The sequence below is a fragment of the Zootoca vivipara genome, chromosome 8, assembly GCF_965207765.1.
Source record: "Zootoca vivipara chromosome 8, rZooViv2.hap1.1, whole genome shotgun sequence".
Taxonomy (NCBI): Eukaryota; Metazoa; Chordata; class Lepidosauria; order Squamata; family Lacertidae; genus Zootoca; species Zootoca vivipara.
Window position 1 is genome coordinate 68,586,374 of NC_142591.1, and position 26,349 is coordinate 68,612,722.

General features: G+C 41.9%; 1 protein-coding gene across 1 annotated transcript in view; it reads right to left on the reverse strand.

Annotated features, from left to right (window-relative positions):
* Positions 1-2,191: 2,191 nt before the first annotated feature.
* Positions 2,192-26,349, reverse strand: part of ANGPT1 (angiopoietin 1) — a 144,634-nt gene continuing 120,476 nt past the window's right edge. Inside the window, exons 8-9 of the mRNA XM_035125358.3 lie at positions 11,687-11,817; positions 2,192-3,242 (exon numbers count right to left, since the gene is read on the reverse strand). Coding sequence (XP_034981249.1) covers positions 3,082-3,242; positions 11,687-11,817 — 292 coding nt within the window. The 3' untranslated portion in view covers positions 2,192-3,081. The remainder of the gene's footprint in view (positions 3,243-11,686; positions 11,818-26,349) is intronic.

The window sequence follows — 26,349 nt, forward strand, 5'->3', positions numbered from 1 at the left end:
TAATCTTGAGAGACTTTGAGCCATCACGGTCACAAATAATCCTGGGGTCACCCCCTTGTACTTCCAGGTTTTCAATAGGAAACCTGTGCAAGTTTCATCATTCCCATAAATGGAAGCAAAGCAAGCTGCCTAGCAGGGATGAAGAAGGTGGATAGTCAACTTTAGAAACACTTGTTGAGCATTTTTTATTTCCTTCAAAAAGAGGCTCACGCTTCAGAGCAACCCAATTGTGTGCTCATTTCAACAGGGCCAGATTCCACTACTGTTTATTTATCAGTTTTTCATTTCCATTTCTGAATCACTTGCTATAAAATAATTTGTAGTGATTCAACAGTTAAAAATATATATCAAATATTAGACACAGTGAGGTGGTCATCTCAGGTGACAGAGCCTGAGTGTGAGGGATTGACTGTGAGACGTCGGAAGGCAGAGCAATGTGTCTACGCCACAGCCTGCCCTGCGCTTCTTATGTTAGCCTGTTGTCTTCAGGAGTGGTGGAGGACATCAAACTTAACAGAGCCTGCTGGATCAGGCCAATGGCCCATTTAGTCCAGCATGGTGCTCTCGCAGTGGACAACCGGATGCCTGTGGGAAACTCACAAACAGCAACTGGTATTCAGAAACATTACTGTCTCCAACTATGGAGGCAGAATGTAGCCATCATGGCTAGTGGACTGTCCCATTTGATGGCTGTGTGTGATGAGGGGGCACAAAAACAAAAAAACGCCCTCTTAGAGGACCGGGTGTGGTCTGCAGCCCACAGGTTAGCCACCCCTACAGTACACCCATAATGATAGAAACAACACAGTTGAAAGTCAGAGTGAGGCTTCCTGAACACTGTGTTCTTACAACAAGGTCTTCCTGAGATGCTGATTTGTAAATGATTTCCCCTCATAAGATGATCCTTCCTCACCCAGATACTTCTCATGGCATAGAAAAGCTTGGATAATGATACCTTGATAGCTGGAAAAAAACCCCATCTGCACATACGTAAGGAATGTGTGCAGTGTACGTCCCATGCTTTGTTGATAGCATTTGCTCAGTGCCATGCATGCACACAAGTTCCCATCACACAGAAGATTTTACTGTGGGTTCCTTGAGTTCCCATTCACACTGGTTTCCCCATTTAACTTCTCATGCACCCTGGAGCTCTGAAGTCTTGTCAACATTTTATGGACCTGATACGCTCCTGTGTGTTCTGAAAATGCACATAGATGAATGCCAATTGAGAAAATAATATTGGCTGTGGACCAGATGGTTGCACATACAAATGTTTGGCCAGTCAGCTTTCTCTGATCCCCCTTCTCTTAAAAACGATGGCTCTCAAAAATAATTGAATGAGCCTAAGTTTTATGTGGAATGGTTACCTCACCCATTTCTGCAAGAGAAGGACCACAACCTCTGTGGCAGAGTACATGGTTTAATACCTGACATCTGCAGGCAGAGCTGGGGAAAACTCATATCTAACACCCTAGAAAGATACTGACAGTCTGTACAGAAGCAGGGCTAAGCTAGAGGGACCTGTATAAGGCAAATTCCTATGCATGAGATCTTTCATGCACATGATTCTGGGGATCTCGTTCACAATAGATGAAGCATAGGTGTGTATCCCCTGGACCATATGTCTGTCTGAGCTGGTCCACAATGTACATGAGGAAGCACATGAAATTCTAAAAGTGCATACATTGGAGGCAAGTTAATCAGGAAACAAAATTGTAGTACTAGAGCACAACAAACCCCCAACTACAGAAAGCTAGACTTTTTTTTGCAGCCATATGTATGGGACATGATTCAGATAAGCTTTTTTAAGTCCCATTCATTTCAAATAAGAGAATTGAGCTTAGGCTTAATTTTCCCACTGAAACTAATACCTTTAACTTTGGCTACTCTGTGCCTATGCCCACTGCAATTGCAATACTGTACATAGCTGTAAGTATTCCCTTAGTTCTCCTGTATTTAGTGTTTCACAGCACTAACTGAAGCACTGATAGTCTCCTGCTTAACTTATTTTGCAGATTAAGGATGAATAACATAGAGAAGAAATGAAGGTCTAAAAGCAATTCAGAAGTAATTAACTCTAAAATGTGCACATGCAAAAACAACAACAAAACACTGCTTCACGAACCGAATCCAGTTGGAATATGTGGTTACGCCATCTGCATCCATGCTGTATATTTCAAAGGAAATTCCATTTGAAAAATAACCTTTATTTCACCTTACAAAATATCTGGGGTTTTTAAATGTGACATTCAGACTTCATTTGCTAGAGGCCAGAGCCGTAACAGTCAGAAAGAAATATCCCTGGTTTCTTTTGTTATCATGCTATAAATCCCAGTTGAAGGATTATGCCAATTATCAGGATTACCTACATTCACCCCAGCCACGCAGGACCATTGGCAACTCTCTGCATATTGCTCTTATCATTCTCTGTCCATCATGATTCTCAGTCTCTTGATTGGGGCATGTTTCACATTTGAAACTGACTTAATGAGAAATTGCTCCAACATACCATATTGATCCTGCATTAAAGAGACGTTATCCATCTAAATGGTGTTTGCTGATAGCAGGCAATGCTTTGAACAACCATCTTTGTGTTTCTTTTTTAAGGCACGTGTACCAATTAAAATAAATATCGGTTGTGCTTTTTTTTTTTGTGCATAGATTCTGTGCCATTTCCTTCACTGACAAGCATCCTTTCTCCACTGACGACGACGATGATGTATTTCTGCTTTACCAAATTTCATCTCTTTTAATCTGGCAGTTTTGTACAAGCAAACAAGCTTCTGCTCAAAAGTATTAGGTTCCTTTGTGGCAACCGAACCGTAATGTTGTCCACTGATCTGTCGCAATAAACATCTTCGCTAGTCCAAGCAACCACAGTGTCATCTGCATCCTGGAGTGTTGGGTGGTGACTTGTGTCCATTTACTGCAGCCTGTGACAGGGAAGATATGAGTACTGATGGGCGGCTGCCGTTTGATGCTTTCAGGAAGTCCTCGCCCTCTGCTTCTGAAGGTCGCATACGAAGTTCTTCAGAATATGGTAGCTATACTGCACATTGTTCTTGCTTTCGCTTGGTGCGTTTAAAAGTCTAAGGGCCGGATCATCATAGTTGTGGAACGTAATGAATAACTGGGGCCTTTGAAGTAGTGCCATTTGATTCCATTTATTTTTCCATGGTGCTGCCCAGCGGAGTAGAACATTCCATTGAGATTGGAAGGCCCACAGGCATCAAACCACCATCCTGAAATCATTAAGAACAAAACCATTAGACCATACACCAACTAAGCATGCTCACTTTGGCTTGCAATGGCACGCTGGCTGGCAAATGTGTAGAATCCAACTTGGTAAAGGCGGTGGAGGCCATGGTTTGAGTTTCTTCTTCTTTTTTGGAAAAGAAGACATATTTTAAGGTTGGGATTCTAAGAACTGCACGAGTGGCTACATAAAAAACAAACAAACGGTAATAGTAGTAGAAATAGAAATCACAGCCCCCTGTGGCAAACAGCAAACTGTTTCTGAAAGTGAGGGAATGTTCAAAAAGTATTTTGTTATGTGGCATACAGGTCAGCTTCTCAAAAAGAAAGGAACAACTATTCCAGCGTAAATTGCAAATTTTGGTTCCTTGCCTGTAACCAGAGTTGATTCTAGATCAAATGACACTGAACAAGACATCTTTCCATTTGTTTGACTCCTTAACATCTTATTTTGTAGTCATTTCACAACACTGACACTCGGTGTGCATGCATTTCTATAAGCTGATAAATTTTCATAGGTGCATCTGCAAATCTATTCATTCATGTCATTGTCTCTAAACAAGAGCTCTTATGCTGGCTGCCAGGCCACGTGACCAAACTGAATGGGGTTAGGATCCAGCCTAAGTCCCCCTCTCCATGGTTCTGCCCCTGCTACACCCCTGGAATGCCCTTTTCAGGTGAATTATGCTGGCATCAGCTTTGGGTCAGCCAGCTGAGTCCTGGCTGAGCCAGGATGAGCAAGTTGCACCACCATATTTTCAGCCTAAGCAGAGCCGGTGAGTTAATCAGCTGGGCCAGAGATCCACTGCATCCTAAATTGCTCACCCCAATGAATCTTGCCATAGGATTTCTCCCTAAATGTATGAAAGAACTGCAAAGATATTTTTTTAACATGGAAGCCTGTTTCTTTCCTTGAGTCCAGCCGTGTTTGTGGGGGATCACAACATTTCCTTCTTGAAAGCATAAAATTATGTGAGATCAAGTTTTGCCCTCTGAATATTTTTTTGGGGTTGTTTAAATATTTGTAGCCAAACTTTAAAGAGGTAAACAATGGCTAAATAAATCATTCAGAAACAAACATTTACAGACTCTTACTCTCGATGACGCTCACTCAAACAAACTCAACTTGTTTTAATTAAAATACAGGGAAGCAACATATCACTTTACTAGCACAGTTTGGGCAAAGCAGAACTTTGTGCATTGCAGGGGGTTGGACTAGATGACCCTTGGGGTACCTTCCAACTCTACAATTCTATTATTCTAAATCAAATCATACTCCCTGCAATGCAGGAGTCACAGCCAAAGATTCCCTGACAGATAGCCCTCCAACCTCAATGGAGAGCCCACCACTTTCCAAGGTAGTTCATTCCACTATCAAACAGCTCTTACCACCAGAAAGTTCCTCCAAATGTTTAGTTGGAATCTCCTTTCTTGTCATTTGAAAACATTAGTTTGGGTCCTACCCTCTGCTCCCTTCCGATACTTGAAAATGGCTATCATATCACCTCTCACTCTTCTGATCTCCAGGCTAAACATAACCAATGCCTGCAACCATTCCTCATAAGGCTTGGTTTCCAGACCCTCCATCATCCTAGTCACCCTTGACGATATGTTCACAGGCATAGAATCACGGACTTGTAAGGGACTTTGGAGGCTATCCCATTCAACCCCCATGTTTCAGAGACCTGACTGACCTCCCGTAGAAGTCAAGCAGTTAGTGTTACCTGTGCTATGTGGGGAATTCTCTTCCAGCAGAGATTCAGCAGGTATGCCAGTCACTTTAACAATAATTTTGTACTGTTTGTATGATGTTTTATACTTTGTAGTATATATTGTTATACACTGCTATTGTATGAATTGGTGGTATATACCTACTTTTATAAACAAATAAATGCATAAAAGTCTTGATAACACTGGTTTTACCCACTTACCCTTCCCCCCTGTTGTTTCTTATTTCCACTCCTTTTTGCCTTCTTTGATACCCCCCACCCGCTGCCAACCAAATTTAGATTGTCAGCAGATTTGTGGCAGGGACTCGCCATATACATTGATGAGAGAATAAAATAATGTGGACATTCCTCCCCCACCTCATATTACTTACAAATCTCCTTCCTCCCCACCCCCCCAACCTCTTTCCAAGCAAATCAATAAGGGATATGTGAAACTCCTGTGAGAACTGTTAGTACTCTTTCCAAAAAAAATTGGGCTACCCTCAAAAGCGGGTCACCTGAAAAGGAACCCCCACATTAGCCTTGAATTTCAGTTTAGGTAACGTTTCAGCGGTCACTCTAAGAGCCAAGCTAAATAGTGTGTGGGAGATCTTTGACCGGATCCCCTGAAATCTTTTCCTTTGGTTAAAAGCAGCCATCGTGGAAGCAATTTCACTTGACTTGATGTTGCAATGCTGGGGAGGGGATATTAATTCATCTCGCTAAGCTAAAACTCTGCACCCCCATTGGAAGCTGCTGCTTAGGTGGCAGGAAAAAGCTATCTACAGTGGTACCTCGGTTTATGAACACAATTGGTTCCAGAAGTCTGTTCACAAACTGAAGCGTCAATAAACTGAAGCGAACCTTCACATTGAAAGTAATGGAAAGTGGATTAATCTGTTCCAGACGGTCCGCGGATACTTAAACTGGAGCGTTCAAAAACTGAAGCGAACTTTCCCATTGAAAGTAATGGAAAGCGAATTAATCCGTTCCAGATGGGTCCGCAGCGTTCGTGAACCGAAAATTCGTAAACCGAGGTGTTCATAAACCGAGGTTCCACTGTATAACATGGAATATCATCACCATTACCACTTTAAGAGTCATGGAGCATCCTGAAAACTGTAGGATGTTAATTCCTCACAGAACTATAATTCCCAGCACCCTTAACAAACCACAGTTCCCAGAATGTTTCATGCTTGTCACAGTATTATAAAAAGTGCTTTTAATGTATGGATGTAGAGGTTATCTCCTTTGCTGATAGCAGTTTTGGGGCATTTTCATCCAAGCAAAGCAGATGGAATCCAAACCCACGGGGCTGCTTTTTACTAAATTTAAAAACTATCATGGTTCCCACTCACATCAAATCTAGCTTGGCCCTCAGGCAAGCTGTTCCTTCTACAAAGCCTGATGCAGAGGGACCTGCAAGACAAGAATTCTGAAGCAAAGCAATTTATCAGAAGCATGGCTTTACTCATTACAAACGTCCCTTTTTTTGAAAGGGGTATATAGCAGGACAGGGACCCAGGTGGCGCTGTGGGTTAAACCACAGAGTCTAGGGCTTGCTGATCAGAAGGTCGGCGGTTCGAATCCCTGCAATGGGGTGAGCTCCCGTTGCTCGGTCCCAGCTCCTGCCCACCTAGCAGTTCGAAAGCACGTCAAAGTGCAAGTAGATAAATAGGGACCGCTCCGGTGGGAAGGTAAATGGCGTTTCCGTGTGCTGCTCTGGTTCGCCAGAAGCAGCTTTGTCATGCTGGCCACATGACCCAGAAGCTGTCTGCGACAAACGCCGGCTCCCTTGGCCTATAGAGCGAGATGAGCGCCGCAACCCCAGAGTCGGACACGACTGGACCTGATGGTCAGGGGCCCCTTTACCTTTTATATAGCAGGAGAGCTTAGGTTTGTGCTCTTGGGGTTGAAGGCTAATAATGAAATAAAGAGATTTCCCCTTCTCCCAAAGGGGAAGGAAGCCAGTTTGCACCTTTTGTTCCATTTAAACTAGAGGTTGCTTGTTTTGCGCAGCAACACAGCGTCTTGTGAACCTGCTGGAAGCATCTGCAGGGGAGCCTAGCAGAGCCAAGTAACCATCAAACTGAGCACACACAGTTAGCAGAGCGGCGTGAGATTCCGTTGACTCCAAGGAACAACACGACGTCTTCCAAACTGAAATGCTTACTAACTTTTTTGGGGGGAGAGAATAATAAAAATAATAAAAGGCACCTTTGGTGTTCAAGGATTCCCGTCCTATTCTCTGGAGATGCAGGGGAATTAAACACGAATTTCTTTTTGTGTGTGGACAGAATGTGCTTCCCACGTGGCTTGTGCACTTTGTCAGCAGATTTGGTCTTCTGCATTCCATCCAAAGGAAAGGGGTCCTTGTTTTTTTTTTTTAACCAGTGGTAACAATGATCAGCGCATAGCTCCAAGGTTTACGGACTCTGTGTTCGACCAGAGTGAATTTATGACTTGAGCCTTGCAAAGTAATTTCTTGCATTTTATTTTTTTTGAACAATACTTTGTAGGCTCCCCACCCCCGAAGTAACACTTCATAACAAGATCTTTGGGGAAGGATCATTGCCAAATACATTCTGGCATTCTGCTATTTTGATACAGCTGACCTCTCTTTGATTACAAAGCTATACCTAAGGGGCTAATAACCAAAGAAAAAGAAAGCAGTACAGCTGATGTTTGACTGTAACAAGAGCATAATCTTGCAGAAATTTAAGACAAAGCTAAACATGGAAAAATCTAATCCTCAATCCCCCCCCCTCCCTTTCCAGAGCTGAGCCTGGAACACATAAGCGGCTCTCAGCTCCATTTACACTGTCAGGAGTATGGACCAGGAAGGTGGTATCTATTACCATTCGACTTCACAACAACCATCATAGCATGAAAGACAGACTTTCTTTGGGGATATTTTTCTTTTCTTTTCTGAGCAAGGCAACCTAAACACTGTGTAATCCCAAAGCAGCCCTACAAGACAGACTACCTAAATTATGCCTACAGGAACGATCTGCTAAAGTACATACCACATTTAAGGACTCCCGGCTGACTTGCACAATTAAGTGGGGTCTCCTTTATAGGGTATTTGGAGACATGTCTATTTCGTTTTATCTATGTGGTCCAGCTCACACAAACATGTGTTGCTTATCCCTTCTTGACTGGCTCATCAAATCATCGCTCCTTTGCTTGGATGAGCCATCACAGTTTAATCCCCTCAGAGAAAACCTGCATCTCGTGCAGTTTCAACTCAAACAATACTTTTTCAGTGAAGATGCTTCACACATTCAGCTGAGAGATCAAGTGAGATTTTACACACACACACACACACACACACACACACACACACACACACACACACTGTGTTTCTCCAAAAATAAGACACCTTATATTTATTTTTCTTATATTTATTTTTCAGGGGATGTCTTATTTCTTTCCTCCTCCTCCTCCTCCTCCTCCTGCCGCGGCTGACATTGCTGCTGCGCCTATCACTATGTCTTATTTTCGGGGTGTGGCCGATATTCCTTGAATGCTTAAAAATCCTGCTACGGCTTATTTTATGGCTACGTCTTATTTTCGGAGAATCGGTTATATATGTGTGTGTGCGTGTGCGAACCAAGACAAACGTCAGCAAATGCTGAAACAAGTCCCAGGCTACTAACTTCCTGCCTTCCTGCTGACCTGCCTACAGGACAGATCTCCAGATTTCCCCCATAGTTTCAAGTGTTTAAAAGTTGCCATTGCCTCAAAGGTTCGACTTCTGCTAAGCAGCAACTGCAACTATATAAACAATCAATTCTGGAGAATAATGTGAGGGTCTGTCTTTTTTTCACTCTACTTATGGCACTATCCCCGGCCCAGCAACAGTAGACTGGCAGATAACTGCACAGATACAATGGGGAAAGGGGAATTGCAGCCTGATAAATTAATCCACATCCTAATTGCAGCCACCTCCCCTATAAATCTCTGGATTTTTCTCATACAGCTAACGGAGTGGCAATTGACTAGACAGAATTGCAATCAGCTTCTGAGCTGGTCCATTTCACCCCCGGAGATATATTATACTGCCAGAATGATTCAATATAACTGGAAGAATTTAACATTGTTCTTGGTGCTTCTATCATTCTAGGATTTCTTATTTTGTTGTTTTAAACACACTTCAAATATTGTTATGGCCGATGGCTTCAATCATTTCAACGGTAAACATTTATTCATTCATACCAGAAATTATACTGGCCTAAAACAATCAAGGTTTGCTTTTGATGGACTTGTAGGGGGAGAGCAGGAAATAATTCTAATGATGTTTCTAAATCTTCATCCTTCTGTTTAGATTACTAGTTGAGCATCTGCTGATTTTAATTCAATATTCCTAACTAAAAATATGTCTTATTTATTGGAGCCACAGCATACCCTCCAACATTTCTCTGATGGAAATAGAAACATTCCATTCCATAATGATAATTTTACTATTTATACCCCACACATCTTACTGGGTTGCCCCAGCCACTCTGGGCAGCTTCCACGTTGGGTGAAAAATTCCTGGATTGCAGGGGGTTGGACTAGATGATCCTTGTGTTCCTTCCAACTCTATGATTCTGTAATCTCTGTGGCAGCCCTTCAATTATTTGAAGATTTCTATCGTGCCACTTTTTAATTGCTTCTTCTCCAGGCTAAATATCCCCAGCTCCTTCAAACTTTCCTCAAGGGACTTTGGCGCTAAAACATTTAACAACAGTGCAGAATAAATTGCGGCTTGTAGTTTTTAATCTCTGATTATTCCAGTCTCCATCTCTGATCATCTCTTTTGTCACTTGCTACACATAAAATATTTTGCTCATCTCCCAGAGACTACAAAACCCTCCAGGCTGCCAAGATAGCTGCAGAACTTGTGTATATTTTATAGACTTCATAATCAAAAGGCTGTCTATGGTGTTGCCAAAACCAACAGAAAGTCTGATAAGGCTTTCTACTGTCTTAAGATACAATTATTTTACAAGATGAATTATTTTTATTACATAGTTATCACAGCCACTTTTTGTTATCAGACAGTTTGTTGTGACAAAAGAATTGAACGGATCTTTCTACGGTTCAGTGTTGTGAAGCGTTCAAAGTGCTATCTCACAGGAAGCTGGCTGTACATTGCAAATCCATGGAAAAAAATAACCCATCATATCCTATTTAAAGATGTTTATGCACAATCATTTAGTAGCAGCGGCCCTGAAAAAATGACTCAAGCATCGTTAGTCATACAGCTGACAAAAAAGAGGAAAAGCATCTCCTTATATGTCCATATAGCTTTTTCTTATTTGGAAGTTTTCCACAAGAAATTACTAAGACTCATTTCAAATGTCTAGGATCACCCGGGATGAGTTGGGGTGGCATCTTGGTTAATGACTCAACATTCCCAGTGAATTTCCCATTGGAAATTTCTCTTATCAATACATCAGCAGTATTGTTTTGATTTGGCGCCATAAATAATATACCAAGATGATAGTGACTTGATATCAGATCCACCCCCACCGTCCACCCCGACATAATCACCACTATCATTTGTAACAAGCAGCCATGGGGAAGGACAGATGTCAAAGGATTTTGACAAAATCAGAAACTGGAACTGAAATCCCCAGGGTTCACTTATTTGTCCCATTTCCAGAATAGAAATAAATCTAGGGAATATAAATAAATACTGTGGTCCCAATCCAAATCTAACAAAAATGTTGTGAGACAGGAGACCCAATCCCAGGTCTCTATCATCTGTACCTTTGGCCCTGAATCTTTCTTAAAAAAAAAATTTAAATCAATTCGTCACTTCTTAGAAGGTAGAGAGTAATAACAGAAGCAGAAGGTAGCTCAGTAACAGAGAAAGAGCATTGAACACACCAGGTTTCACAAGTCTTAACAAGGCTCCCTTAAAACCCTGCAGATGTTTCCCCTAAGGAGGAAGACCAATTTCCCATTGATTTTCACTGAAGTTTCAGTGAAACTTTAGCTAAAGGAATCTCAGTAAGCCAAAAAGAACTTCTGTTTGAGATCCTGTGGAAAACTGTTGATAGCGTTGGGCTAGAAGGATTAGAATCATGATTCAGTAGAAAGTTGTAGCTCTTTCTCCATTCATTCATTCATTCATTTATCTTTTGATCCATCCATCCCTTTATTATGTTTTTTTAATATATTGAAATTCCAGGCCTATACAATAATCAAAATTACAATAATCAAAATTAACACAAATTGGTCAAAATATAGGAGAAAAATCTTTTCAACCCCCCACCACCCTGCCCTCCACCCACCCTTTAGTGTTTTAGTGCTTCCGGCCATTCTTATCTTGCATCTTAGTATTTTGAGTTCATGTATATACAGTGGTACCTCTACTTACGAATAACTCTACTTACGAATGTTTCTACTTACGAATGGAGCTCCGTCCGCCATCTTGGATGCGGTTTAGATAGGATTTTTTCTACTTACGAATTTTTAGATAGGGTTGCTTCGACTTACGAATTTTTTCTCCCAATGCATTCCTATGGGATTTGACTTACAATTTTTTTCGACTTACAAATGTGTGTTTGGAACGCATTAAATTTGTAAGTAAAGGTACCACTGTACATAACTTTTTAATAGGCAAATTAATTTTCATTATTGTGAGCCTTCATAGTTCTTTTGAGAGGTCATAGTTCTTTTGAGAGGTCATCAATTTATTATCAGTGTTTTTTTTATCATTTGATGCTTACCTCCTGTTAGCATAAGGGCACATTTGCACATGCAGTTGTCATTGTCAGCATCTTTGGTACTAAAGTCCGCTCCATGCAGTATCAAGCTGCTCTGTTTCCCTGCTGTTCCTGAATGACCCTTTAGATACAGCCTACAAAGAGACAAGAGAGGTTCTTCGTGTTATCCAATACAGCCACACAACGAACCACACTTGATTTGGAATTCTGCGGTGGTGACAAGTCAGGAAGATTCCCGAAATCCTGAAAATGCTGTGGGTCAGTGAAATAATATTTCAGCCATTTCATTACAACTTAACTAATTTGTGAGTCCCCCCCCCCCCCACTGTGTACCACAGACTTAGAAGGGCTCACACACTAGCGCTGGATCTAGACACATCAAAGAAGCATTTCAGTTTAAAGAGTTGTAAATTTAAACAGGGAAAACAGGTAGAGAAAAACAGGACTCCATGTCGCCATCCGGTGGCACAATGTTATATCACACATACAACACATATAAATCACTTTTTTCTTTACCAGTCTAGCTGAGTCCTAGAGCTCATGGACATACAATGAAGTTGAAGGTTTGAAGATTCAGGAGAGACCAAAGAAATGAATTCTTGACACATTGCACAATTAAACTATGGAATTGGTTCCCACAGAAAGTAGTGATGGCCACCAACTTAGATGGCTTTAACAGAGGATTAAACAAGTCCCAGCAAAGGAAGAATGGATTGGATACAAAAACTTATGGAATATGCAGAAATGGTGAAATTTACCGGAAGAATAAGAAATCAAGGTAACAAACTTTTAATAAAAGAATGGAAAGGGTTTATTGAATATTTACAGATAAATTGTAAACAAATAAAAACACAGGCGGGATTGCTGTAATAACCCTCAGCTACATAAGAGTATATATTTAAAGAAGATAAATAAATGAGTAAGTTAAGTTAATTTGGATATGCAGAAGATATTAAAAATAAATCTAAGGGAACCACAGAAAGAGGGGAAGGAATTCAAGTTTTAAAATGTTTAAATGATTGTAAAATCAGTGAAATGTATATATCTGAAAAGTATAAATAAAATGTTTAAAAAATAGAAAGATAAAAATAAAAGAGGATTAAACAGCTCTGATGTTTGATGGCTATGTTCTACCTGGTTGGCCATCTGTCATGGATGCTTTAGCTGAAATTCTGACATTGCAGGGGGTTGGACTAGATGACCCTTGGGTCCCTGCCAACTCTACGATTCTATAATTCTGCTTCCATTAGTGGAGGCAGTATGCTCCTCAACTCAGTAGCCGGGAATCACAATTTGAAAGAGGGCTAAGTGTTCAGGTCCTGCTTGCAGGCTTCCCATAAGCTTCTATCTGGTTGGCCGCTGTTAGAACAGGATGCTGGATTAGATGGGCCATTGGCCTGATCCAGGAGGCCTTTTCTTGTGTTCTTATAGGATTGCACTGCCAGCTACACAATGCCCATTCACAACTAAGAGAACACTGCTGCACAATCCCTTTAAACACAGCCAGAATTGGATCAGTAAGGGGAGAATTAGGGGCACTGCGTTGGAAAGAATGCAGCCAATCAAAATGGCGAGATAAATCCAATGTAGGGGAAGTTCCAAATGCAGGGCTAAGATAAAGTATCTTGGAAAAAGTCAGAGAAAGGCTGGACATAAAAACAGTCACGCTTTATGAGGCACAGTTGAAATGCAGTGCCAATTACTGTAGATATTGTTTTCTAAAGCAATACACAGGCTACGTTTTGGAGCAATAAGTATTCCGCTGGCCCTTATGCTTTTTTTGTTGTTGCTTGAATATAAACAAACTAAATTGAGATTAAAGTCTTCTAGATTTACTGAACTTGGACTCTCATGGCTTATTTTGGTAAATGATCTTACTTTCCCCCCCTAGAGGAAAATAAACTCCTTCGGAATAGTGCTGATAGAAAAACGACTCCGGAACCATGGCATCTACAAGCTTATTTTAAACTGTCACAGATCGTCAGTACATCACCCTCCTGCCAAGCTCACAGAAGCAAATGTCAGCAGAAAGAGTGGAACCTGGCTTTTTGACACCATTTAAAGAACTCTGGCTAAATCCCATCATGAAGTCAATAGCCGAAAGTGCTAAAAAAAAAAAAGAGCCAGCAGTTTCTTAAACTGGATGTATAGAAACACCATGAGAATTTTTGCTCGACTTAAATCCAAACTGGTCATGGCACAATCCGCACATGAACAAATAATCTTGTCATGTTTATAGCACTGAAATGTGGTTTCTCTGTAGATTATTGCTATTGTTTTGCTAGGCTATTATGGAAGTGTTTTCGTACTGTTTGTTTGAAACACAGCCTTGTTTTCTTTGTTGTAAGCTGCTTTCAGCATAATTTTATTTTGTGGGAAAGTGGCATACAAAGAGCATGAATGGAAATGAATGAATGAACACAGAAGGTCCCACATTCACTGCCCATGTAGTGCAGTGTTTCTCAATCTTTTTTGGGCCACGGCACACTTGTTCCGTGAAAAAAAATCACAAGGCACACCACCATTAAAAAAGTTAAAAAATTTAACTCTGTGCCGCCCTATATTATAATTATGACTGTAAGAAACACTTGCCAAATATTGCTTTCCGGCGGGTTAGTGTTGTTTATTGGCGGCCGCCAGGCACGTGACAATGCAAATCGCCCTTCTCGTCGCGGCACGTCGCGGCACACCAGCCAGCGTCTCGCGGCACACTAGTGTGCCGTGGAACAGTGGTTGAGAAATGCTGATGTAGTGAATGGACCTGGGAGACCAGAGTTTGAATCCCCACTCAGCCATGTGTTGGGGCATGTGCAGAGTGCCCATTCAACACGCCAGCAGATTGTGCAAATGGCAAAAACCCAGGATTCGGTTGTCAAAGAAAAAAAACCAGACAGTTTGGGTAGGGTCAGTTCCTTTACAGGCAGGCAGTCCAAAATATAACGCTGTTCCTCAGTTTAGCAGTAACATACAGCTGTAGTATAAAGTAGCCCTACCTCAGTCTGTCCCAACAGAAAGCTCGTGGCAAAATTAATAAAATGTATTTCCAGCAAAATGTCCTCCTTGTGGCGTTCCAACACAGAATTGGTTCTAGCCAAGAGGGGGGGATCCAGTGGAACACGCTACAAACACAAGGGTATTTATACTTTAGATGGTGCTGAGTCACTCTCTGACTCACAGGTTTGCTGACTCACACTTAACCAGCTGCAGGTAAAGGACAATAAGACCTAAAGTAACCCTTTCTTGTCCCTTTTCTCTGCATGCATAACTCTATACACACAGAGTGTCTTTCATAGTTTTTATAGGAGGGGAAAGGGAACTAATTAAAGGGTCAAACGACACCAATAAGTCCATTGGGTGACGCTGGGCCATTCATTGCTTCTCAACTTAACGTTTCTCACTGGTTTGCCACTACCAGAGCTCAAAGAAAGCCAGTCTTTGCCCTGCCCTTTTAGATTAGCAGTATGTGCTACTTCAGTATCTGCACAGAGAAAGACTTTGCAATTGGGATAGTAGTGGGTCAAGACTGATTGGTAAGGACGCTTCTAAAAATCCCCCAACTGAATTTTGAATTAATACATAATGTTGAATATTGATAGACCAGGCTTAGACAACCTAGTCCCTACCAGATGTTTTGGATTACCACACCCATCATCCCTGAGCATTGGCTATGCTAGCTGGTGCTGATGGGAGTTGTAGTACCAAACACCTACAGAGTACCACGTTGTTCTACAAGATTCTGATGAAAAAGCATAAAATATCTATGAAGCAACTGAAAACGACCAAGAAATCAGATTCATAGCTGTCAAGTTATCCCTTTTTAAAAGGGGAATTCCCTTATGCTGAATAGGCTTCCTCGGGAGAAAAGGGAAAACTTGACAGCTATGATCAGATTGGGCACTGTAAAGTTTCTTTGATCGAGGAGGAGGTAAATAAAAAATTAAAGACCCCTGGACGGTTATGTCCCGTCAAAGGAAACTATGGGGTGTGGCACTCATCTCACTTCAGGCCGAGGGAGCTGGCGTTTGTCTACAGACAGCTTTCCGGGTCATGTAGCCAGCATGACAAAACTGCTTCTGGTGCAACGGAACACTGTGATGGAAACCAGAGCGTATGGAAACACCGTCTACCTTCCCCCTGCCACAGTACTTATTTATCTACTTGCCCTGGTGTGCTTTCGAACTGCTAGGTTGGCAGAAGCTGGGACAGAGCAATGGGCGCTTACTCCGTTGTGAGGATTCAAACTGCCAACCTTCCAATCAGCAAGCCCCAGAGGCTCAGTGGTTTAGACCACAGTGCCACCCGCTGTGGGAATAAGCACCACCTTATTCCCCCATAATGTTAGATGAGTCATTCATTGGGGTATCTGTTGATAAAATTATCTGTTGATAAAATTCATATAATAATTTTTGCATGTAGGGGAAAGTTAACTATAAAGGAGGGAAAAAAACCTGATTACCGAAAGAGGAGAATGAACTAAATTCTTCCCTTGATCTCTCCCACAGCTGTCTAGATTTATGACATTCTTCCAGTCTAATAGCATAATTGTGTTTTACTAGAAGTTCTCTTCGGGCCTTTGCAATTTTGAGTTTTGATTTCTCTAGTGTTAATGGCTTAACATATCTTTCACATCATGCTACAGAGATGGGCTCCAGTACAGATGGAAGGGAGATTGCGGTTGACAGGCATCTGCTCAGTGAGACACAGCTAAATGAGTATCTGTGACAGAACACACATGCAACTGGATTCTAAGTGAGAAACAGAAAGAGAGGGCAATTCACATGTGGAGGAATGCTGGCAGAGTAACAGTGAAAGGAGCCTGCAATTTGTCTCTGTGCCCATTTGGAACAATGTGAATGTAATTTGCTGTGCCAGCTGTGAGAGTGGACTTTCCTCCCTGGATGAAGGGGAATGGCATGGATCCTTCCTCTGATCATCCCCCAGCATGCTCTGCATCCTTTTTGCCTCCGCCGACATCTACTGACTGCTGGTGAGGACTGGACCAAAGCGGGTGAGGTCCCCTTCTCTGAGAAAGGAAATCTCTCTGCAGCTTCATACAGAGAGATCTGCTTTATCCTATCTAGTCTCTGCAATGCCCCCTTCCTCTTGGACCCTAGGATTGCAGGCCCCAGAACTGATCACATTTACAAAGACAACAGATTCAGAATCCAGCAAATAAAATCTGGAGCTGGATTCAAATATGTTTACTCAGAGGCAAACAAACTCTTTGCCTAGAATTGGACCTTTTAATGAGATATTTAGGAAAACTTCCTTTATTTCTAAGGGTTGTATTTCCAAATGGGTTGCCCAAAGGGGTTGACTAATTCACCTGGGACGAAATCTAGACATCTATTCTGTTCTGATCGGCTTGGGTCTTCTAAGGAGGCCTCAAAAGACAACAACTGGCCAGATTATGCTTGAGTGATCTCCTAATTCTGATTTCCTGCTTTAACTACTAACACTTTTTATCTAGAGGTAAAAGGAGAGAGAGAGAGAGAGAGAGAGAGAGAGAGAGAGAGAGAGAGAGAGAGAGAGAGAGAGAGAGAATGAGCTTCATCTGAAAATATGCCAGGCGTTGATTCAACTTTATTGCAAAATCAAGTGCTCAGTAATTGTATAATTTCAATTCATCTGAAGCCAAAAATATTTTTTCCTTGCAAAGAAGTCGATATTTTTTATATCACGCACATGAAATCAGGGATGTACTCCTACTTTGGCAACAGAACATTCACTTAAGGCAAGACAGTGATTATGGGGAAGTTCCCAAGTATTTGAAAATGCATAATAGGATGCAGTAATAGTCATAGTTACAAGAAAAATGCTTATTTACTATGCCGCAAATAATTTGATTTCCTTCTGTATTCACTAATAGCAGAAGAAAATAAGCACATGTGCTTGTTATACTCGGAGGCAGTGACTGAAGCTGCCTTGACCTAATCTGGATAATGATCATAGAATCATAGAGTTGGAAGAGACCACAAGGGTCATCCAGTCCAACCCCCTGCCAAGCAGGAAACACCATCAGAGCATTCTTGACATGTTGCTGTCAAGCCTCTGCTTAAAGACCTCCAAAGAAGGAGACTCCACCACACTCCTTGGTAGCAAATTCCACTGCCCGAACAGCTCTTACTGTCAGGAAGTTCTTCCTAATGTTTAGGTGGAATCTTCTTTCTTGTAGTTTGAATCCATTGCTCCGTGTCCGCTTCTCTGGAGCAGCAGAAAACAACCTTTCTCCCTCCTCTATATGACATCCTTTTATATATTTGAACATGGCTATCATATCACCCCTTAACCTTCTCTTCTCCAGGCTAAACATACCCAGCTCCCTAAGCCGTTCCTCATAAGGCATCGTTTCCAGGCCTTTGACCATTTTGGTTGCCCTCTTCTGGACACGTTCCAGTTTGTCAGTATCCTTCTTGAACTGTGGTGCCCAGAACTGGACATAGTACTCCAGGTGAGGTCTGACCAGAGTGGTACTATTACTTCCCTTGATTTAGATCAGGCATCCCCAAACTGCTGCCCTCCAGATGTTTTGGCCTACAACACCCATGATCCCTAGCTAACAGGACCAGTGGTCGGGGAAGATGGGAATTGTAGTCCAAAACATCTGGAGGGCTGAAGTTTGGGGATGCCTGATCTAGACGCTATACTCCTATTGATGCAGCCCAGAATTGCATTGGCTTTTTAAGCTGTTGCATCACACTGTTGACTCATGTCAAGTTTGTGGTCTACCAAGACTCCTAAATCCTTTTCACATGTACTGCTCTCAAGCCAGGTGTCCCCCATCCTGTATTCGTGCCTTTCTTTCTTTCTTTCTTTCTTTCTTTCTTTCTTTCTTTCTTTCTTTCTTTCTTTCTTTCTTTTGCCCAAGTGTAGTACTTTACATTTCTCCTTGTTAATATTCATCTTGTTTGCTTTGGCCCAATTATCTAATCTGTTAAGGTCATTTTGAAGTGTGATCCTGTCCTCTGGGATATTAGCCACCCCTCCCAATTTGGTGTCATCTGCAAACTTGCTCAGGATGCCCTCATGATGCAGATTTATTTGCTGGGATTGCAGGCCTGGACTAGGCACATAGCAGAAACCCTGGAGAGTTGAGTTGTATATTGATTTCTCCTTTACGCCTTATTCTAGGAAGGATGTGGAGATCCCAAACTAGTGTCTGGAGGTAGCAAAGGACTGGATGTGGGCAAACAAATTGACACTTAATTCAGACGGGGCAGTGGTGCTCGGGGTAAGGATCTGAAACGTGAATTTCAAAGGATAGTTGTGTTGCAGTTCACTTGCTTCAGGAAATGTGATTACGTAGGTTTGCATTAAAGATGAAATGAGCCTAATATCTTCCCCATCCCTTATTGCATGGAAAACAAGAGGTTGCCACACTACCGGTAGTGCTTGCCTTGTAATGCTAATGTGGAGGCAAGGGGGTGGGTGGGTTGTGTAGAACCCATGAGTTGGTCAGAGATACAGAGATGCCTAAGGAATGTGTGTAGTTTGAAACATACACCAAGTACAGACATGATGACCAAACAATGAGGTTTGGCTGTTATGTTTTATACCTGTATATTCCAATTCTCCCATTGACTCCCTGGTTTGGACAAACCATAGATTGCTGTGTTCTTCTACGCATGGAACCTATGGTTTATTCAAACCATTGTTTGTCCCCAGATCAGAAATGGAAGGCACAGTTTGATCTAGGGTTCTGTTTCTGGCTTGTGGATTACTCATACTGGGAAACGAGGGAATCAGATTATGTAAGCGGCTGCAAAGCCTGTCTTCAACAGCCCAACTATAGTGATGTCTCAGCTGGGTTATAGGGTGTTCATATAAACAGTTTGGCATTCTATAACTCAGGGCCTTAGAAAGCACTGCTAATAACAAGGCCAGTGGAAGTGATGATATTCCAGCTGAACTATTTAAAATCTTAAAAGATGATGCTGTTAAGGTGCTACACCCAATATGCCAGCAAGTTTGGAAAACTCAGCAATGGCCAGAGGATTGGAGAAGATCAGTCTACATCCCAATTCCAAAGAAGGGCAGTGCCAAAGAATGCTCCAACTACCGCACAATTGCGCTAATTTCACACGCTAGCAAGGTTATGCTTAAAATTCTACAAGGCAGGCTTAGGCAGTATGTGGACCGAGAACTCCCAGAAGTGCAAGCTGGATTTCGAAAGGGCAGAGGAACCAGAGACCAAATAGCAAACATGCGCTGGATTATGGAGAAAGCTAGAGAGTTCCAGAAAAACGTCTACTTCTGCTTCATTGACTATGCAAAAGCCTTTGACTGTGTCGACCACAGCAAACTATGGCAAGTTCTTAAAGAAATGGGAGTGCCTGATCACCTCATCTGTCTCCTGAGAAATCTCTATGTGGGACAAGAAGCTACAGTTAGAACTGGATATGGAACAACTGATTGGTTCAAAATTGGGAAAGGAGTACGACAAGGTTGTATATTGTCTCCCTGCTTATTTAACTTATATGCAGAATTCATCATGCGAAAGGCTGGACTAGATGAATCCCAAGCCGGAATTAAGATTGCCGGAAGAAATATCAACAACCTCAGATATGCAGATGACACAACCTTGATGGCAGAAAGTGAGGAGGAATTAAAGAACCTTTTAATGAGGGTGAAAGAGGAGAGCGCAAAATATGGTCTGAAGCTCAACATCAAAAAAACCAAGATCATGGCCACTGGTCCCATCACCTCCTGGCAAATAGAAGGGGAAGAAATGGAGGCAGTGAGAGATTTTACTTTCTTGGGCTCCTTGATCACTGCAGATGGTGACAGCAGTCACGAAATTAAAAGACGCCTGCTTCTTGGGAGAAAAGCAATGACAAACCTAGACAGCATCTTAAAAAGCAGAGACATCACCTTGCCGACAAAGGTCCGTATAGTTAAAGCTATGGTTTTCCCAGTAGTGATATATGGAAGTGAGAGCTGGACCATAAAGAAGGCTGATCGCCGAAGAATTGATGCTTTTGAATTATGGTGCTGGAGGAGACTCTTGAGAGTCCCATGGACTGCTAGAAGATCAAACCTATCCATTCTTAAGGAAATCAGCCCTGAGTGCTCCCTGGAAGGACAGATCGTGAAGCTGAGGCTCCAATACTTTGGCCACCTCATGAGAAGAGAAGAATCCTTGGAAAAGACCTTGATGCTGGGAAAGATGGAGGGCACAAGGAGAAGGGGACGACAGAGGACAAGATGGTTGGACAGTGTTCTCGAAGCTACGAACATGAGTTTGACCAAACTGCGGGAGGCAGTGCAAGACAGGAGTGCCTGGCGTGCTATGGTCCATGGGGTCACGAAGAGTCGGACACGACTAAACGACTAAACAACAACAAACTCAGGGCACGAAGTTCTTTAAAAAGCAGCTAATTTCTAAGTGTAGGTAATCAGTGCAGAAAAATCAAGAACTGGAGAGGGTATTCCTGGAAATGTTTACAGAAATTTGAAATAAATAAATGTTGCCTTGGAATCCTTGATTTGCTTTCTAAGGACATAATGTGGGTTTCAAGAAGTGCCAAGATGAATTATGTGCCACTAAGACCCCAGTTTGAAAAACACAAACAGCCTGTTAAACATATTTCTACTCCCATGGCGTCATTTGTGGCTCCTAGAGTCAGATATGAGTGAAAGGTTCACTCATTGTCATCTATTTATACTTTAAGCTGTTAGCTGGTGCCATACTGACCAGGCCAGGAGGGTTCAGACTGAACCCTGAACACTTTTTTTTCTTCTTTTAAAAATCAGAGTCATGGCCTTATAAAAAAAAATCTGCAGTTCAGAATTATGACTCTGTCTCTTTAAATAGAATCAGGAATTAGGTACATGGGGCTTGTTATTACTGCTAAACAGAGTAATAAAGACCACTAAATAATGAGTTTGCTTTATGCATGGTTCGGTTTGCAGCAGATTGTCAGGGAGATTTAATGCAATCATGTATTTGGCAGGTCTTAGTTTTCCATACAGATAAAAGTCTCACGTAATTGCTTGTTTGTGGAATCTCCTGCCTCACCATGTCCAAGGATGGCCTGCTTTACCAAAGACAGTCCTCTATTTAAAGATGTCCTCTTTTGGAATGGCTGTCGAAGTCCAGAAGGAAGGTTAAGAAGCATGAGAAAGGAGAGCAGGAGTATTGAACTAGAGCATCAACAGGACATGATCAGGACATGACGTAGATCAGTGACAGGACACCTCCAGCAAAAATTGCACCAAGCTTCTGAATTGGCCCTTCCCAACCCTCTCTCTAGGCCACACCCCTTCTCCCAGGATTTCTCCCCCTGCACCTTGAGGAGGAATTTCTGTGCAACTAATGAGCATGGGGTGGAGGCAGACAGATCATGGGGAGGCAAGCTTTAACCAAGAAACAAGAAACAAGACAAAACAAACCCTGTATTTTTTGAAGCATTTGGCTCACACCTACTGCAAATACCTAGTGATAATTGATGACAGCTTTCTTTTATTTTCTTTTTTAGAAAAAAACAACACAAGGCGGGTGAAGGGTGGAAATTGATAGATGATGAATGAATGTGTCCTGTCTAGCTGTCAACATATTCCATGGACTGGGATTTGATTGGATTAAGCTACAACTGTGAGTTTACAAACCTTACGAGAACAATAGCGTCAGCTTTCAGCTAGCCAAACAACGTTTCTCTTAACGTTTGCTAATGCTCAGAGGTAGCTCACACAGTGCCACTTCGGACTTTGGTCACTCAACTGATAAAGCACTTTGGCGTTGTTCCAAAATGGGCCTCTTGCTAATGGGTACTAGATTAAATCACTCCACGTTTTGGTATATTCCAAGTCATTCCCGAGAAGTCATGGTAGACTGTTGAATGCAGGAATAAATCTCCATGTTGAGAACGTTTGCAAAATATGTACAGAAAGCACACCTGCTAAAATCTTATTATGCGTTGCATTCTACCGCGTTGTGTTCTACAGACATATGGCTTGAACAAGCTCATTTGGGTTATGATTGAGTTGATGAGAACTTGGAGGTTCTGTAACCAGAGAAAAAGAAAATTGGGTGTCCCAACCCACCTAGGCTGTTCTGGAGTACATCCTTCCCATTGTGATATCATAATATTATGCCCTTCCCTAGCTCTGATACCATTATTGGCTGTTGATGCGGCTGGAGGCAGGGGAAAGCACAAGAAGGCAATCTCATGGGATGGGTGAAATGTCCCCCACATTATATTTGAGAGTGGAGAATGTAATGGCAGGATGCTATCCCCATGTTCAGTGCAACACGTTGTTTGGTTGTTTCATTAATTCCCATCACACTGCTTCTTGCCATTGCCCCCCCTCCATATTTTCTCCCAGCCACATTATTTAGTAAATTCCCATCTGAATTTTGCTTGCAAAATCAGAGAGAAGTTTATGTTCTGGTGTATACTATTTAAATCAAATACATCTGATGAATGTGAATGCTAATGTGAAAATTTGTTTCAGCCAAATATTCTAATTTGAAACAAACACACATGAAAGCTCAAAAAGTATATGCAAGGCATGCCAGAAACAAATGTGCATTCCCCATGATTACAAAGTCTTCTGTTTAACTCTCTTTATTTCCTCGTATAGATATAGAAAGAGATTAATTTGGCCCCTGGAATGTAAATAAGAATATTTAGCCATTATTTAAAATGTGTATCTAAACGGCCCTTGCTTGAATAGAGTTACCCTGTGGTCTAAAAGGATACTTGGAGATAACCAGTTTAATCATTTCTGCATGCAAATACTGCCAGAAAGTAATATTAAAGAACATATAAATCGATGAGATACGTTCAAATTCAGGAAATAGATCATCATTCAGCATTGATTAGTAAATGCCACTTATTATCAGCCAATACTCTAAGCTCCTTCGCACTTTTTTATACCCATCTGGGATATATTTTATCTTGCCTTCTCAGATATATATATATATATATATATATATATATATATATATATATATATATATATTGATTGCAGCTGTATCATAGCTGCCAAGTTTTCCCTTTTCTCGCGAGGAAGCCTATTCAGCATAATGGAAAATCCCTGAAAAAAAGGGATAACTTGGCAGCTATGAGCTGTATGGTTCTGAAAAGTGAGGATATTTTTTTAATGTACATGTGTTCAGCATTACTGCTTTCAAATCAGAGATCCTTTAGGCTAATAAAAAGTAGTAGAAAGAAGGAAATACAAACAGTTAGGAGAATAAGCAGAACATGTCTGAAGTCACCAATTGGGAATGATCCAGGCTGAATCAAAACTTTCTATAGTGTTTTGTTGAGCTGCATGAAAAATGATTTTCCATATTTTCTCAGGCATAATATATCACTCCATAGCCTCTGAATCCTTACATCAGTGATTGCAAGGAAATGTTGGAGCAGCGTTATTTGTCCTTTGATAAGGCATTAGTGTGCTGAATGCAAACAAAGCGCTTCTTCCACCTCCCAAGGCTTCCCCCCCCCTCACTCCTTCACGTTGTTTTCTGTTTTCTATTTTAGGTTTCCTTGAACTAATGCCCAGGCCAACTTGGAAACCAGTTTCTTTGCTGGTTCTTATTATTCCTGATGGAAATGGTAGTATTTGGAAGTTAAAAATGCAGCGCATCCTTGCTCCGTGTTTTCTTGCAAACAGGAAATATTGGATGCAGGACCATTGTTGCTGTTAATAGTTTCATCAGCAAGAAAGATCATTTGCTTGCCTGAAAGGAGTCTGTTTCCCATGGGGGATATTCAGAGTAGATGCAACCGGCAACTAGCAATGCGAAAAGAAAGCAATAATGGATTTTTTGCTCAGTAGGCACTTCTTGGGCTTGCTATGCACAATGTGAACCAATGAAAGTTGCGCCATCAAAGGCACAGACACGCTCTGCTCTGTGGTAGGTTGGCCAGCTGTTTGGCATCCAGCCTTAACATTTAGCTCCCTCCTCAGTTCCTCAGCCAACTTCTGTAGCCATCCTAGATTTGGCAAGGGAAGTGAGACTTTTTATTCACGAGGCTGTAACAAGTTCCTACACTAACGCCTTGATGATCAACATTGTTTGGTTAAAAAAAAACTGAGGGGGGGAGGCCATTGGCCAAGCTTAAATCTCCCAAGATGAAGAGATTTGCATATTGGTAACACGCCTCATTATTTTAGCAGCTCTCGCTGCATGACTTATGCTACTTTGTAAAATATCATGATGGCACAATATAAATTGACACATAGGATTAGTTTTGACTACTCTGACCAGCCTGCGCCTTCCCATAATGTCAGATAATTTTCACCTGTGACCTGATCATTTTAACCAGGGCAGTCTCGACTCAACATGTTACAATAAGTCACCGGGTGGCTCGGGGCAGCCCTGAACAGATACTGGTTTGACATTAGGGATGTGGGTGGCACTGTGGTCTAAACCACTGAGCTTCTTGGGCTTGCCAATCAGAAGGTCGGCGGTTCAAATCCCCATGACGGGGTGAGCTACCGTTGCTCTGTCCCAGCTCCTGCCAACCTAGCAGCTCGAAAGCACGCCAGTGCAAATAGATAAATAGGTACCGCTGTGCAGGAAGGCAAATGGCCTTTCTGTGCACTCTGGCTTCCATCACAGCATTCTGTTGTGCCAGAAGCAGTTTAGTCATGCTAGCCACATGACCTGGAAAGCTGTCTGAAAGCAAGATGAGTGCCACAACCCCATAGTCACCTTTGACTGGATTTAACCATCCAAGGGTGCTTTACCTTTTACCTTTCCTTACTGGTTTGACAACAGATGTTGTAACAACTAAAGCAAGCTGCCTCCCTAGCTGGTTTGGGGGTCCCTCCTGGTTCTGGTGTAGGTCAAATAAATGTGCCCCCATCTCCCTCGTTCTCTTATATTCAGGCAGATGGCCAAGGCAGCTCTGAAAGGCCCTCACACAAATGCACACATGTGCAACAGTAGAAGCCTGGCTGGAAACCTTAAAACCCACTGCCACTACACAGGAGACAGATTGAAGAAAGAGAAAGATGAACTGCCCCCACCCTCCTGGCTAGGAGATAGGTGGAGTCATAGATCTAAAGAAAAGTATAGACTCACACATGCTGGCCAGCTTGCATTTTGACTTGAAATATTTGTTTAGGACTTCTCAGAAGTAAGTAAAAGCACAAAGCAGGACAGGGGAGCACCAGCCCACAATGCTGCCCTCCTGAGAGGTGCCAGAACTGTGCTCCAGCTGGAGGGAAAAGCTGGAGACTAAAATCTGAGACTAAGGGTGCATTCAGATGTGCTTTTCCCGATTACAAAGCTAGCCCTTCTATTCTGGATTTTAATGTTCCTTTCACACTGCATTACCCGTTGCATCATGGTACTGTGGCTTTTGGATTGATGTGGAGGGAAGAACAGTATGCCGGAACACTGGCCCATATTTCATCATGCAAAATTACAACTGAAAACTCCTGTGATTTTCCAGGTTAACAAATGGATTTTTTTTTCCTGGCCGCAAATAACATGGAAATAATCGCTAAACTAGATTATGCTTTTACATCCTGTGAAAGATCACAAAAAACATGGAAATTATCATGTAAAGAAACATTAGAAAAATGGAACTTCTGAAAGTCCTTCTGAATGTAGCCTGACTTTGGCTAGATGAGGCTATATTCGGGTGCTGAGAGACAAGAGTGCTTTTGCCTTCATTTGTGTTAATAGAAAGTCATCCATATGA